At 31.2% G+C, this 17,078-nt stretch overlaps 1 protein-coding gene across 2 annotated transcripts in view; it reads right to left on the reverse strand.

Annotated features, from left to right (window-relative positions):
• Positions 1–904: 904 nt before the first annotated feature.
• LOC126736980 (sialin) overlaps positions 905–17,078 on the reverse strand; it is a 77,314-nt gene continuing 61,140 nt past the window's right edge. Inside the window, exons 1-6 of one of the 2 annotated variants that reach the window (XM_050441635.1) lie at positions 15,898–16,063; positions 9,215–9,439; positions 8,801–9,047; positions 4,837–5,072; positions 4,563–4,760; positions 905–1,778 (exon numbers count right to left, since the gene is read on the reverse strand). In XM_050441635.1, the coding sequence (XP_050297592.1) occupies positions 1,231–1,778; positions 4,563–4,760; positions 4,837–5,072; positions 8,801–9,047; positions 9,215–9,439; positions 15,898–15,931 (1,488 nt within the window). In that variant the 5' untranslated portion in view covers positions 15,932–16,063 and the 3' untranslated portion in view covers positions 905–1,230. Of the gene's footprint in view, positions 1,779–4,562; positions 4,761–4,836; positions 5,073–8,800; positions 9,048–9,214; positions 9,440–15,897; positions 16,064–17,078 lie in introns of those variants that run through there. The other variant, XM_050441634.1, reaches the window with a different exon arrangement.

Below are 17,078 nucleotides of genomic sequence, written 5' to 3' on the forward strand. Positions count from 1 at the left end.
CACATTTTTTATTAAATATTTAACTCGCTGGGTAAAGTAAATAATTTTTTTCAAAATAATTTTATCATGTATTTTGTGGCTTTGTACTGATCTAAATATTTTTATAAATTCTTTAATAAAATTACGTTTACGTTCATACTTCAATTCTACGATCCCCACTTCGTGTTTTGATTGGTCTAACATTAGTATCTAAAAATTTTAGACATAATCGGTTGAGTCTATCCGTAGCCGATCGATAGTTCTAGCCTGGACACTTATCCCCGCTTCCATCGATACCCCACAACAGAAGCCGAAATTATGCGAGGCGACGACCGCATCGCGATGGAAAAAATTCCGCGCTGGGGCCTAATTTTGCATTGATTCGAAATAATATTTTACTGCAGTTATTATTGTAGTTTATAGTAAGATTACGCATTTAAAATTTAATAAAATAAATAATAATAAATATTTAAAATATTTATCATATACCTAAAAATACGTAATAATAAAAAAAATATATTATCTTGTAAAATGTAAATTATTAGGTCCCGCGGTATCTCCATTTAGTAGTTCCACTGTACGGCGTGCGCCACCAAATTTCGGCTTCAATTTTGACGCCACGAAACCAGTGTCACGGCTAGAACTATCGATCGGCTACGGTCTATCCCCCTTGCATTTTAAAATGGACAAACATGTATCTCTAGAAACTGGTACATTTTTAACAATCTTTGCAAGCTTTTGTCTTTTGTCTTTTCTTCAGGCATTCAAAAATATTTTTATTTTCAGATTTTTTTTCCACTTCAAATAATAATTTTAATAATAAATAAACTCATGAATTTTAAGAATCGTGTACTTGAGTTCATTACAGCTATCTCGTGCTTTATGTGTATCCCCAAGAGTATATTATTAAAAAAAAACACATACATCTCATTAATTTTTATTACAAAATTGCAAAGAAAATATTTATTACAACAAAATACCTTTTTTCCGACGTGCGAAACGCACTGAAAAATATAAATATATATATTTTTTGTATATATAACTAGTATTGTTTTTTTACTGAAAATACTTTTGGTAGGCCTTAGAAAAGGTGAACATATATTGGATAATTAAAATTGTAATGATACTTATATAAAATCTTACGTTGTCAAAATATGTGCCTACAATCTGTGAGTAATAGGATTTACATTTTTTTAAATACTTGTCTCAGTCTCTAAACCAAAAATTATCCAAAATGGATATTTTTTATTACTAAGCCATGTTTATTTCTTTTTCCTTATCAATCTCAGCTTTGGTTTTTAACGGTTGCAACTCTTGTCCATTTTGTCTGGTATGTTCCTCAGGGTTATTCCATGTTTGCAGTTTTCCACTGCCGAATATTAAATAAAATAGCGCTCCAAAGATGTACGTGGCCACCAGCACATAAAATACGTACTTCCACGTATCAAAAGTACTTTGGGTTCCTGTTATTATTGCGACCATTTTTGTAGAAACCCATCCTCCGATACTAGAAAGTGTATTCGCCAATCCGAATATAGTCCCGGAAAAATTGGGTGCAATATCTAAGCCATTTGAAAGGTACCCAGCTGTGACCGCGCCATTAAAGAATAGACTAATGGTAAAAACGCTTACGGATAGGGCAGCGTTCATGCCCCAGATTGCCTGGATGATCATCAGCAAACCTGGAGGAAGTACGGCAAAGGTAGTGAAGATTTTCCTGGTCGCCGTTGTAGATAATTTTCCTGATTTACGTAGTTTATCTGCGATGTAAGATGCTATTATGGCCATTAGATACTTGCCTAAAAAAGGAAAAAACTGTTATATTGAAGAGTTTTATATTAATTATATTAATATTAATGTAATTTTAAGTAATGTTTCATTATAAAGAGCTTGAGCGGGACGCTTCCGATCTGTCTGTCATCACCATAGGCAGTGCTTGTTTGGTCCGTTTTTTTGTTCTGACATGTGTGGGTGTTAGTCTCAGTATGTTTGAGAAGTTTATTTTTGAGTTTGTAGGATTAAAGTCGATTAAAATGCCACACATCTATTCAAATTTAGAATAAGCAAATATGGTTTAATAATGGATCCAAATATAAGTAAGTATTTGAATATAACGAACAAAAAAGGGAATGTTTAGCTGCTTTAATAAAGCAACACGTGTAACTGAACGAAGCCGTAGCCAAATAAATCACATATTTTTAAGTGAGCAAAATTGTATTAAACGGCACCAAACTATTATAGCTCACACTGACATAAAGGATCATTATTTAAAAGATTTGACATAGACATTGAACGAAACGTCAATAATCTTTTAAAATCAGAAACATGGGACATTTGCATTACATCAAATGAAATTGAAAAGGCATATTTAAACTTATATATATTACTCAAACCATGGATCACACTTGGATTAATAGTGTCCATAAGACATCGCGATGCACTCAAAGAATCATCCTACAAAACTTATATATAAGCAAATAGTTCTCAATAACAATAAGCTTAGAAAAACATGGCGAGATATTAACGAGGCATTTTTCATTGATTGTTCTTTAAATACCCAAAATAGTTTGATAAAAATGGTAAAACTCGTTGAGTTGCTACAAAACCAAGTTCCTTCTGCCATTCAAATCGTTCTTAATTTTGGAACTGGGATGGGTCTATGTTCAATAATACGACTGTCATAATACGGTATGGGCAGAAGAATTGTTAACAAATATTTTTCCTGATCGTCTTATTAATGGGACTGGCGATATTGGATAATGGAAGACCACTACAAGATCTTTGAATATTGTAATGATGGCGGATCCAAATAGTTTTAATTTTGCGGTAAAATAATTTTCTAGAAAGAAATAATATATATGATTGATATGATATGATAATGATAAAGCTTATTTACTTGTGGGATTTGTAATAACAAAAAATTAAATTAAGAAAAATTAATAAGGACATGAAACTTAGATGAAGGGTACTGTTTTTAGTATATTAAGGTAAATATACAAAACCTATAATACAAAATTTTAAAATTGCTTAAGTGGATACCCGATGTCTTACTTATACAGGGTGTTACAAAATTCGGTGCAAATATTTTAAGAGTGTATTTCTGGAGTTAAAATAAGACTTTTTGCTAAAATGCATCCCCTCAGAGCTACAGCCGGCGCAAATTGCTTAAAGAAACTCGATTATTTGGAACCATAACTACAGTTATGCGTCAAAAATTAAAAGGAAACTTCTGAAAGTTTGAATGTCACCGTTTTTTTGAGTGCTCTTTTCATTTTAGGTCTCAAAAATGGTGTCCAATTTTAGAGGATGCTTGAGAGGAACTTGCTTTTCTGATTTCCTTTATCTTATATTTTCGATAAAAAAATTAAAAATCTAACAACATCATCTAGTTAGCCGTGAAAAAATTAGAATTTTTGTCTTTTGCATTTTTTTCGATATAATTAAGATTAAACTACCAAATTAGAAAAAACGAAGTGGGCTGTGACTGCTTTAATTTTTTTCAAATAAAATTAAGTTTATCGAAAAAATGCAAAAAAACGATAATTTTAGATTTTTTCATGACTAATTAGATGGTGTTCTAGATTTTCCAATTTTTTATTGGAAACATAAGATATGGGCCTTCATAAGGGTAAGCCCCCCTGAATCCTTCCCTAAAATTGGGGTTATACCAATTTTGGGATGGAAAATATCACAAAAGGACCCAAAAAATGAAGACTTGCAAATTTTCAAAAGATTTGACGAATAACTGTCAGTGTTCTAAATATTCAATAATCTTCAAGCAATTTGCGCAGGCTGTAGCTCTGAAGGGATGCATTTTAGGACACATGTTTATAGGAAAAAAAAAACTCTCATTTTAACTCCAACAATACCCTGTTAAAATATCTCCACCAAATTTTGTAACACCCTGTATTTATTAAGTAGTTTGTTTTTGATATGCTTGGTTATACTTTCGCGTAAATAGATTTGATAGAAGATTACTGGTTTTCGGACTTCACAGATGTTTCCTATTTATTTTCATTCAATATCGTAATTTATATGCGTTAAGAAATAAAGAGATATTTAATTTAAAAACAATATTCTAGAAATAATATACAATATCAGTAGTCTATTACTATTATTTTGATGCCAAAAAGTAATATTGAAAGTAAGACGTACTCTATATCATAATTCATAATATACTATGCATATATATATTATGTATATGGCAGTGAATTTACCAATATCAGTAACTAAAACATCAATTAAAATGCAATAGAGCTCGTATGCATCAATTCAATTCCCGTAAAACGTGTTATTTAAATTTGCAAAAGCAAAACTAATTAGTACAACTAATAATTGAATTTGCATGCATGGTATTGAAAGAAATGATTACATAGTAAATATTAGCGGTCATAGTTTTTGTGTTTTTATCTATAATTATTCATAATTAATCAGGTATATTATGTTTCCGTTTGTTTTATTTATATGACTATATTTGAAAACAATATATTAAAGCTTGCATTAGTTTCTGCATTTCTGCTATATGTGCTTGACACAAGACATAGATTTTAAAAAATGGCATGTCATTATTATTAAATTCTTACCTAAATATGGTAAGCTACTCAGCAATCCATTTTCCTTGATATTAAAATGGAGCACGTCTTTCATGTAAGTCGGCAATTGGTTTACAACTAAGAAATATCCGAAAACGGAACATCCGTGAGTGATTATAATAGCCCAGACCGGCATGCTTAAAAATATTTGCTTCCATGGTACGTAGGATGGTTTCTTTGAATTACCACCTAAAAAAAATTTATTGATTTAGAAAATAGATTTATGCATACCTTTACAACTTGTTTATCGTGAATCCTCCCTTACCTTCTCCTTCAGCAATTTTTGTCTCAATTTCATATCGTTCCTCTTCGTTGATTCTTGGATGTTGGGCCGGAGAATCATAGATCAAAACAAACCATAATGCGGACCACACCAGACCAATTAATCCAGTGACGTAAAAAACACTGGCCCAACCATACGAGTCAATTAAATATCCACAAACCGGCATTGTGGCAGCAGCTCCCAAACTTGAGGCCATCATGTTTGCTATGAATTTAGATCTATAACAAAAGAGATAAAGTATGAGTGACGATGTAAGATGGTTGGTTTGGCACTTATTAGGAGAATTTAGTAGATCTTCTGGTTTACGTTGATGATATGTAATGATTTTTCCCGTGAATATTGATCAACTGTAATAAAATATGGACTGTGGTTTACACGGAAGATAGTTCCATGTTATGACATCGTTCTGATGCCCGCATGAATGTGTGGTTTATATTTCTATTACGGTTTTTATAACTGTTAGACATACGAGTTAGTTGACTTATTATAATAACAGTAAAAAATAAAAATTTTTTCCAAAAATAAGTTAAACAGCTAACTGAAATGCGTTATTTCAACAATCGTGTTTTATTATAACAAACTTGTTCGTAGAATACAAAACTAATTAAATAATTAATAGTTTCTAATGACCCTGAGCGTGTGTCGTTTTTAGGATATTGAATTCTGCTAAACGAGTATCTGGTTTGCAATAAAAAAAATGATACCTAAATTTAATAATTAAAGTGGTCAACACTTCTATTTGAACTAAGTCATATTTATGGTAGATGTACTAAAATTTTACATGTATTGACACTCGTAAATAATAAAATAAACTATCCATGTTCACTGCGTTGCTATTGTATTGATTTTTTACATTAAAATTAATTAAAAATGTCATAGAAAATACATGGTATAAGATGAAAAAGGTGCCTGTCATTTTGATGTCATACCTGATTGACTTTTTAAAAAAACTGTGTTGTAAACCATTATTTACTAATCACTTAAAATTAAAACAGAAGTTTTGTCGGCCATTAAAAGGACCGTTTAGTGTAATGTAAAGTAAAATATATCATCTTCGCAACGTAAGTGATAAGTCATAAATAAAAATAAATTTTACAGCCAATACCTTCATAGAACACTTAAAAAGAAAGCCACGGATAAATTCCAGTGAATGCCAAAAATCTGCAAAAGTTAGTTTGATGATACATAATTATCTTTTGACCACCTGCACAGAAATCTCTTCAGACTTCTATTAATTCCAATATCCGGTTAACAGTTAAAGTAGATACTTTTTATCAACAGAAAACTATTAATAACTAACAAATAAATAAAAATAATTCAATGAATTTGGGAGTATCTACGGATAAGAAATTTAAAGCAAAAATAAAAAAAAATTCTATTTCAATTCATTTCTGACAAATACTTTTTTGATTTAAGATTGTTATTTATTAGGACCGAATCTTTGAATTTTAAAAATAATGATAGTTTATTGATACTATTAATATAAAGAGCAAACTAACAAAGACCAATATAAATAATTCTAAAACTTAACAAAAAAAAAGAAATGCAAAATGCAAAAAACGTATATTAAAGAAAAAGGCAACAACATCGCATCGTCGCTCGATCGCATTGTGAATTCCACCGACACAAGGAATCTTTAAAAAAAGAAACCAGTGACGTCATCAAAAAGTATTTACATGATAAATATTTATTAATAATAGATTATGCTTTAAATTATAAACAATATTACCGTTTATGAACTCTTTATGCATTTTTTAACGTACTTCATTAGAATAAGGGTTGATAATAACTAATTTTTTTTTGTAATTATTAAACATTTCCTAATAAGTTTTTATTTCTATGATCACCTATTCTACGTTTATGATGACAGTTCTCCCTTGATAAGATGTTATGACAGTATCGCCATTTACTTGTGATAACATCGCTATTGTTATTGTAACCATAGATGCCTCAAATATAGCAATAGGAGCCATATTAAGTCAAGGAAAAGTAGAACAAGATCTTTCAATTGCATACGCATCTAGAACCTTAAACCAAGCTGAATGTAATTTTTCGACGATAGAAAGGGAACTTTTAGCCATAGTATGGGCTACGAAACATTTCAGACCTTTTGGCAGAAAATTCATAATCGTTACAGACCATAAACCCCTGCAATACCTCTTCAACCTAAAAGAGCCAAACTCCAGATTGGTATGATGGAGATTAAAATTGGAAGAATTCGAGTATGAAGTCCAATACAAAAAAGGAACCCAGAATACAAATGCTGATGCTCTATCCAGAATAGAGATTAATATGATAGAAAATGATTCTATACTTGGAAGCCCTGGAGACATTACGAAAGAAACCGATCAATACATTGCAAATGAAAACGCAACTTTAGGTGATCTAGATCAATTACCAGATAATTTAACCCTGCCTTAGATCTAGAAATAAAATCGAATAAAATTCAAATTCTTTCCGATATACAAATATTACCCCCTTGTGACCAATGTCCACAAAATGGAGACACTATCCACTCAGCAGTAGATGACCCAATATTAAATAACCTATAACAGTGTTTAAATACCTACAACCATCAAGTTCTAATTACTCACCATACAAATAAACAATATTGTGCTTTTAAAACAAAACATTTTGAGAACAAAATCAGATATCACCTAACTTAATACATTAGGTAAAACGTCAAAATGGCAAAATAGATTATGCTTTAAATTATAAATAATATTACTGTTTATGGACTCTTTATGCATTTTTTTAACGTCCTTCATTAGAGTAAGGGTTGCTAATTACTTATTTTATAATTATTTAACATTTCCTAACAAGTTTTTATTTCTATGATCCCCTATTCTACGTTTATGATGACAGTTCTCCCTTGATAAGATGTTATGACAGTATCGCCATTTACTTGTGATAACATCGGATTAAATCGCCTTTTTCCCATGGTGTAGCACAAACGGTAGAAGTTTTTACCATCGTAACAATTTACAAAAACACTAGTTATGTACACAATATGCCACCCTATATATAATATTTTGCTTATGTATAAGCTTACTTAGTTATATTGTATTTCATGCTTCATTTGCATTATTTAGTTTATATAATCACTTGTTATATTAAGTTAAGGTAATCTTCGTTCTTGCTTAGAGTACACTGTATCGCGGCTTGTCAAAATAAAAGTTTTTTAAAACGTTATTAACGTGATAGGAAACATAACTCACTGAAATGAGATCTTTTTCCCTTTTAAAGCAAAAACTAAAGAAAAAACACAAAACAAGCATTAGCTTTTGCTTACGGTGTTGCCATTCCAAATTTTTTAGAAGCGCCTTTGGGAATAAGATTGTTAATCTCTTTTTTTTTGCTTTGAATATATTATTTTTACGCTTAGAATAATATACCTATTTCTACTTTTATTTTTAATCCAAAATCTAACACAAATAAGTTAAGTAGACATTATTATATGTATTAATAAATAGCTGAAAATTTCCTCTATTGAAAATGAGTGTAAACTTGATAACAGAGAATTAGTGGATATGTTTGTAAACCAACCACCCTCCTTACCCCTGAGCACATGTTGAACTCAAACAAAGGTGTTGTTTACTAACTCTAGTCTTCGAATGTTCTAAAGCCTAAGCCAAATCCATTTTCGCGTATTTTTTCAAGCTCCTAAAGAAGAAAACCGGTATTGTATGTAGACATTTTTATTCTTCAGTTAAATTCCGATAACCCAACTATTATTTATACAAATATATCAATAAATCAGTGATTTATTCATGGAATTTCTTATTGCCGCTAAGATATTGCTGCCTAAGACGCTTGCAAGATCCCGGACATGAAGGTATAAACTTTTTAATAGAAAGCCATAAATCAAAAAGGCTTTTCGACTTATTTGTGAGAATTGCTTTATCCCCACAAATCCATATTTTATCAAATTAACCTCTGTAAGTACCGTTCCATAGGAGGTATCCAACTGGCAGCCATCGGGGGAATAGCCGGCCAAGTGGCCCCTAAAAAGAAGCCAAGTACGGCCCTCAAAATTAGTATTACGTAGTAATCCAAGTAAGCGGCTGCAGGTGTGAGTATAGTCAATATGGAGGCCATAAGCATTCCTCCTCCAAAGATTTTTCGAGCTCCAACTATTTCTGCCATTCTACCGCCAGGCAGCTCTGTCAGCAAGTAGCCCCAAAAAAAACTACCTGAAAAAGTAAATAATCTATCTAAAATTTATAGGAGTATTGTTTGTGGGAGCTTAAATAGGTTGGATACCTAGAAGGGTTAGTATATATCTAGGCAATATCTGTACAACCTTTAATGAAGGAAAAGTAGTTATATAATTGGGTTAAATTAAATAAAAAAGATTTACCTAGAATTGCATTTTTTTGATCGGTGTTCCAATTGAACCTTGTTTCAGCCATGCGGTTTATTAGTGGTTTTGTGGAAGTGCTGTTCACTGAAGAATTTGTAAAGGGAACATCTTGAATCTCTATCATATCCACTATGGCGATTGTCAAGTTCACTCTCAGCATGTAATTGAACATAAACCCCAAGATGACCATTATGTTCAAGATTTGACGACATGTTAATATATCTGAAAAACAAAATATAAATTGCCAAACCTAGCAGTAAACATTTTAACATCTATATTTAGTATAGATTAGTTTCTAAATCCATAAGCCGCAGATTTGGAATTTAGTGAGATTTAAAAAAAATGCACACTATTACTTATTTTCAGACAGTTAAAAATAAGCCTGATTAAATAGTGTATAAATAGCTGCAAGCCAAAGCTGCTACTGCTAACAGGTTAAATTTCAGGCCATTAATTCAACTTAAGCGACTATCCCTTATACAGTCATTTAAATCAATATAAAATGGCGCAAAAATAAACCAAATATGTGAAAAAAGAAAATACTCTATATTTAATTTAATTTTTTTTGTTACAAACAAGTTAAAAGTTTATTCTAACAGGTTCAAAATAAAATCTCCTCTGCTCTTCCATCAAGCTTTAAAAACTTACTGTCCATGGACCTAACAATTTTATATTTCCCTGAATAATGTTTTCTATAGTTCTTTATATTTGCATGGGCCATTTTTCCTTTAATTTTACTTACAGCTGCTAAAACCGAAATGTCCCGTAACCATTTGTGTGAAATAAAAATTCGTTGTTAAGAGATTGAAGAATACAATCACAGAGTCAAAGTTCCAAAGAGCATTCACACACACATTTGGTGACGAAAAAACTACAATGTTTCAATTAAATTCCAACAGACTGATAAGACCTATTTATGAGTAGCCTCTTCTGAGGTGCTTTGAACAGTAAGGTATGTAACTTTATAACGCTGCGTCGTAGATGGTTAAAGATCATAAGACCTTCCAAAAAGATGAATTCTTGATAAGTGCGACTGCCATTAGGCCAGTGAATGAACACCATGAACTATTTTATTTTGTGTCATGTTCGGCAACGTTGGAACCGACGCGTCGCATTGCTTCTCCGCTCCTCTATTACAACTATCCCTAACAGCTCTTTCGAATCGTATGTCGGCCATCTTGCTTGGCAAAATTGACAGGGAGCTGACAGACAGTTGTTGACATTGACTGATAAAACATCATTTGTCATTCCATTTGAGTTTGTTTTTCATTTCAATGAATGTAAGCGTGGCCGTGGGTTGAGTTTGTTATTTGTTTTAAGGATGTTATTTTAAATTCATGACTTTTTTTCAAAAAAGTTCTCTTTCAATATTGAGAGTAATGTTTTAATTGATTTGCAGCAAGCAATTCCAGGTTTCCGGTAAGAAAATCTGATTTTATTTATTACTATTATGGTTTTGTATTGTCAATCTTTAGTCGTTAATAAAATCAAATTCAGTTGATTTCAATTAAGAAGTTTCACTTTTCAAGTATTTAATTTTTAACTTGATTATTATAAATACATAGTGACGGCTAGTGACAGGTCTTTTAACCGGTCACTGGCACTTAAGAAGCCATCACCATACTATCGGTATTGCGGACAACCCGGAATGCCGATGGTGCTGTGAGGAGGATGAAACCGTTGACCATGTAGTCGGGGAGTGCCCAGCACTCACGCGCGCCAGGTTCAAATACTTGAGTAACACTTTCAGTGTACTGAACGACTTTAAGTCCTTCAGACCAGAGAGCCTTATAGGTTTCTCTAAGGCCGTTGGGCTCTGGTAACCCCCGGTGGGGCATGACGGGTCCATCAGGAGACCTATATGCACAACTGCCTTGGCAGCCCACTGTTTCGTCAATTCATTCAATTCATTATAAATACATATTACAAAATGTCTGGCCTCTCATTTTCTATTCAACAATTAAAAATTGATTTAAAATTTTCCTTTTCCTTGATGTAAGAGTATGTATGTTTTAAATGGTTCTGAGAAACATAGTAATAAAAGATTTTTTAATTTTTTCAGTTCTCATTACAAGAAATACATGGAGAGCGATATGCAATGTAAATTTTATAAGACTTTGAGCTATAGAATTTCTTCTGATCAGTTCTCTCCACAAATGTTAATAATGCTGATACTGCTGGCTTTACACTACAATACATATTTCTTTAAACATTTATTTTGTCTTTTTTTTTAATCATTTAGTAAATTGATTTATAAAGTTCCCTATGCCTATTTTTTTATTTTATTTCATGCTCGTATCATACCACTTCCTGTGCTCACTGAGACGAGACATAGGTATAGAGACTAAGAGACCTGAGCACCCGAATGGATCAGAATTAATGTTTTTCTTACAACTTGTGTTTTTTTAGGAGTTTCTTTTTATTTGATGTAAACATCTGTCCTTGAATTAGGTTTTTATTAATTTTATAGTTCCAAGATATGTTGTAAGTATTATAAAAGACCAACAAATATATACTATGAAGTGATATATGTTTGAAAATGAAAACAGCTTTTTAGATCTTTACTTACATAGTATATATTTGTTGGTCTCTTAGAATACTAACAACATATCTTGGAACTATAATATTAATATAAACTTAATTCAAGGACCGATGTTTTCATTTTCAACTCTTTGAAAATGATAAAAATTTTTTAGTATAAAGAGTTTATTTTGTAGATGGATATATTGTTTCTTTCGATAATACTTGGCTATAGAATTTTTAATTATTTTTAAAAATGAATATTTAAATTAAGATTTAAATAATTTTAAAATCTGTTTAATTTTTCTTTAGGAAACATATACAAGTACATATTAAATAAGGATAATTTATCCTGTATTGAATCTATGTGTTAATAAAATGAGGATATTATTAACCTAATAAGAATGCCTTTAGATGTATGATGGTATGGTTAGGGTAGTTAAGTGCTAATAAAATACTTTTAAACATTTTTAGATTAATTCTAATTTATATAATATCTGTTATAATAAATTATTGTATATTATGTATATCATTTTAAGTAATTTTTTTTAGGCAAATTAAATATTAAATATGATAAAAAAAACATTGTTTTATTTCCATTTGTCCAATTGGTGATATGTCGTACATATTGTTAGTACACTGTCGTAGACTATTGCAGTAAATTAACTCATTTAGATATGTAAAATAAAGCTGAAAAGTTTAATTTTTGTTCAGTCAAGATCAATATCTGATGCTAACACCTAATCAAAAAGGTCCTTTTCTCTATGAGTAACCTTTTTGAGTAGGCGTTTGCTTTAGATATTACGATTAAATGATAAGATTGTCAGATTAAATGAAATTTGATTTGCTGCCTTAATTTGGCCACACCTTTCACCATTTTGATTGGTCCAATTAGGTACGTCAAACTGTCAAGTTAGTTATAACAGTTTCCGTTGGCAAGCGAGAGGACGCTAGCTGATTTGTCAGAAGAATTTGTATGCAACCACCACTTCTCTATATTACCTATTTGTGTTATGTGCAAGACCTGTATATTTGTGTTCTGTGTGCAAGACAGTACGAAGGAAGCAAAGAGAACGACTGTTGAAACGACTTCTTCGACTTGTGCACGCAAAGTCCTAACAATAATTTATTTAATTAATTGTTGTCTTTATTTAATTTGTCAAGTTTAATTAATAAAGTTATTTGTTTTTATACAAGAGTCAAGTGATTTATGTAGCCAACTAGTACAAGCATACATTCCACAAATCCAATAATAATCAGCGGATGTAAGGATGGGCGAACGCAAATTACTCTGATGTGGCTTATTGGTTTTTTTTTATATCTTTGGTTTTCCAATGTGATCTAATTTCAATGAATATTTACTTGATCTCTTGATCATTCTGGTTGCTATTAAGTTGCTGGTAAGTAACTCAAAACTAGTTGTCTTTTTTCGCTTGTAAAATATAGTATTGGTAAAAACTTGATAAAATTTTTAGTTTTTTGGCACGTTCTTGGTAATCCTTGTTGGAAGTTTATTTATGATGAAAAATTAATTTAATTCACACATAAATTAACGATAGAATTGGTGACAAATGTGGGGTGTGAAATAAACGTCAGTCAACTGGTCATTGACAAAGATCTTTGAAAACAAGAAGAAATTTAAAACGAGGACTACTGCAGTGACACCCATAATAGAACTATTAATCGGTATTTTACCAAAGGAGGCTTTAGCCCTTCCAAATACTGAGCCAGCATTCTTCAATTGTTTCTGCTGGCTTATCGATCGGCAATCCATGAAAGCACCGGAAGCACCATCTCCCATGATCTGAAGTTTGATTGCCTACCAGGAACCAATGTTGCCGGGGAGGACTACATTATTAAGCTGCATAGAAAAATGAATATTATTCATAGTCAAGTTCGCATTTTCATTCAAGATTTCAGCGATTGGAAGGACGCATATGATGTCAATGCCAAAGATCAGAGGTACCACCGTTTTAACCGATTGGCTCCTTATTATGGAAGCCACGAAGACGCTGAGCTGCTGCAAATCCAACCACAGCTGGAATCGACATTTGATGAATTCATGGTGGGAAAAGCGCAAACAGCATGGCCTGTGAAGTGTAGTAAGATCTGTTTACTGTTCCAGCTGAGTATGCTCTGGCACATTGTATGGCTGAGGATTTGCAAATATATAGAAGGATAGCCCAGGTTTTCCACAGAAAGTTCTGAAAAACTCAAGAACTACGTCGGTCTAACCCCCGAGTCTGACATGAACTTCAAAAAACTGATGAAGAGACTGGTAGAAAGATTTTTGCCTGGTTACCAAAGAGGCGTCATATCGGAAGCCAATCTATAAGGATATTTGGGGCGCTTTGTGTTCTCTAATGGAGAAGTTGCTTGCCGAGGACCTAAAAAGCTTGGCAATTCCCAAGCTGGCATGCTCGATAACATCAACTGGAGGATGATTTACAGCATGCAGACGTTATCTTCAAGTGTTCAGGCGCACTAACCATTGTTCCTGGAGATACTATAGCTTAATATATGTTGGTACTTTGGGATTTTACCATAAATTATTCAGATACATGTAAAGAAATAGTTGATCAGGGTAAAGAGAATACTTTATGACTTAACATTTGTTTTGTTTAAAAACAAATGTTGAGATATAAAAATTCTCAAATTATGTAAAAACGTCCACATCACATAATATTAAAATGAAGACAACTTCTCTTTAAACTGGAAGCAATAGATAACCATTGAAGGCTGGAGGTAAGGAGACTGATCTCTGCGATTACGAAATAAAGTGACGCGTACGCAAAAGAACGATAACTGGATTTTCAAAGTAGCCACTTTGGCGCTGCTGGTTAGAAGTGTATCTCGCTTTGATTGGGTATTATGCACGTGGCGGCGGTATTCTATCCTTACGATTAATATTACTTTTCGCAAACATTACAATATAATTACAACATCGCATCAACTGTCGAAAGGCGTGTCGAGCCAATTAGAGATGTAAACTTCTAACCAACAGCGCCGATGTGGTTACTTTCTGGAACTAACTTAAACTTAACATGATCTAGATTAACTTAATACCATATCTGGCAGAAAATTGCACACTGAAACACTTTATATAAGAACTTGTACTAAATGTGTGATGTAATTACAAGCATGTCTCAATCCCTTATCTGAAATATTTAAAAAAAATTTAAGAGAAAAAGTGTCCAAAAGAAAAACGTGTTTTTTAAAACCACTAAAATATAATTTCCGTAAGCTCGGAAAGCGGAGCTTAACAAGCCATATGCCATGTCTGGCATAATGAACCTCAAGCATTTTTGTACTTAATAAACCTGCCACTTTAAAGTTACTATTGCTGTTAAGTTATAACAAAATTTTGTGGCAACATAAAGGTTTAAAATAATATAAATACAAGTGTACTGGTCCTGTATTTTCAAATTTAAAAAAAAATCCATCCAAATCCTATGAGTAAGCAGCTGTATCAGTAATACAGTTATTTCTAAAGTAAAGTAAATTAATTTATCTAACTATAAATAAAGGTCAATTTCATAATATTTACAACAAAATAACAATGGCTGCTGGCAACGAGCAAAGCTAATTGATTATTGATAAATAATTCATTGATTTGACCAATTGTATTTTTTCCAACAAAATGCAGTGTTGCAAAAATGTTTTTAACGATCTCTCATAACTGGAAAGTTTTATGATAAATGTAAAAAAGGCCTTTTTTGATTATAATTGATTAATTATTCATAGAAAATCATACTTATTAATAAGTAAATATCGTAGTATTTTTTATAATTTACGCCACTAGCTGCTGAAAAAAAGTAACCTCTAAAAAATGTGTTTCTCTATCATAATATTAAGTACCAAAATTCAATATCTTAAACCGTCTTTGAAAAGTGTATTGAAAACTAAAAATAAAGTTTAATTAAGTCAGAAATAAAGTTAAATATGATGCCAGGATTCTATAAATTAAATATAAAAATTGAATAGCTGGAAGATGTAAATAATTACTTAAGAATATTTAATAAAATACTTGAGCTTTGTTGGTGAGTCTGGAAGATGTAAATATTACTTAAGAATCTTTAAAAAAATACTTGAAGATTTTTAACTTGTCTCGGTTTTGACTTTCTAATTCAGTTAATATTTGCAGATTAATTAATTTGTACCTGTATTTAGTTTAAAAGTGAATGAGACCACCATTTTACACTTGACCACCTATCCGCAAAGAGTAACACTTAGCATAGAGTATAACTTAATATCTCTAAAATAGGAACAAAAATTAATAGTCTACACTGGGATTGCTTTATATAAACTAATATCATTATTATATTACAATACATAAACATTGGAATTTATTTTAACTGTTACTAGTAACTTTGAACCCAGAGCCAAAGATTATTTCGAAGTGTACGCAATGTAATAATTAATCAAATTGATAGTGTTTGTTCATATGAAACTTAGTTTACAAGGTTACCCAAAAAGTAATCAATTACAAAATTGATGTAAGATTTGGAATTTCATAATTTGTCACTATTAAGTTTCAAACCATTATTTTTCCCATATTTCATACCCTTTATGAAAATGACCACCTCATAACAAAAAATTACTATGTTAGTACATATTTAAAATTATGTCATCAAAATCACAAAATATAACGTCAACAATTTTACGCATTTAAATTAGGTGATAAGAAGTGCCCTACTTTATTAATGAAAGCTTTAAGATAGCGTTCAAATGACATAATTATGGAAAAAAATCAGCTTCTTCGCGAATGTCATTTTTCATTATGAATGCGTATAATGATATAATCACCGATACGATCACCGGCTTGATCATATTTCTTGGTAAAAAATAACGAAATATAATAATCATAAATATTACTTTCAGATTGATTGAAATTTTATTAAATATTACTGGAAAATAGTGAGTTGGGTTTTATCATTTTAGTCTGTTATTTGACAAACAATGCGGTTTTATATCATTCCGCTTGAGAGAATGAATGACAGCAGTTATTTGAGGAGTGTCTTTTCGAATGGGGATATCTACATCTTATCTTTTTTTTCAGAAAATCAAAAAAACTGAACAAATACAAAAATATTTGCGGATAAGTGGTTTTACTGTTTAGAAAGTACATAAACCTACTATTAAAACACAATCTTTCAAAAAAAAAATCATGCCTTTTAATTTTCATGTTAGAAATTTCCATTCATGTAGAATATCCTCTTTTGAAAAATCCATTTTAATTAATCCCCTTTTGTCTTGAACTACTTGTAAATATCCCCTTTTGTTTTGCTTATTATTAGTAAGAAGTATGAGTTTTTGTTTTAACTACATTTTATCAGGATAA

The sequence above is a fragment of the Anthonomus grandis genome, chromosome 6, assembly GCF_022605725.1.
Source record: "Anthonomus grandis grandis chromosome 6, icAntGran1.3, whole genome shotgun sequence".
NCBI lineage: Eukaryota > Metazoa > Arthropoda > Insecta > Coleoptera > Curculionidae > Anthonomus > Anthonomus grandis.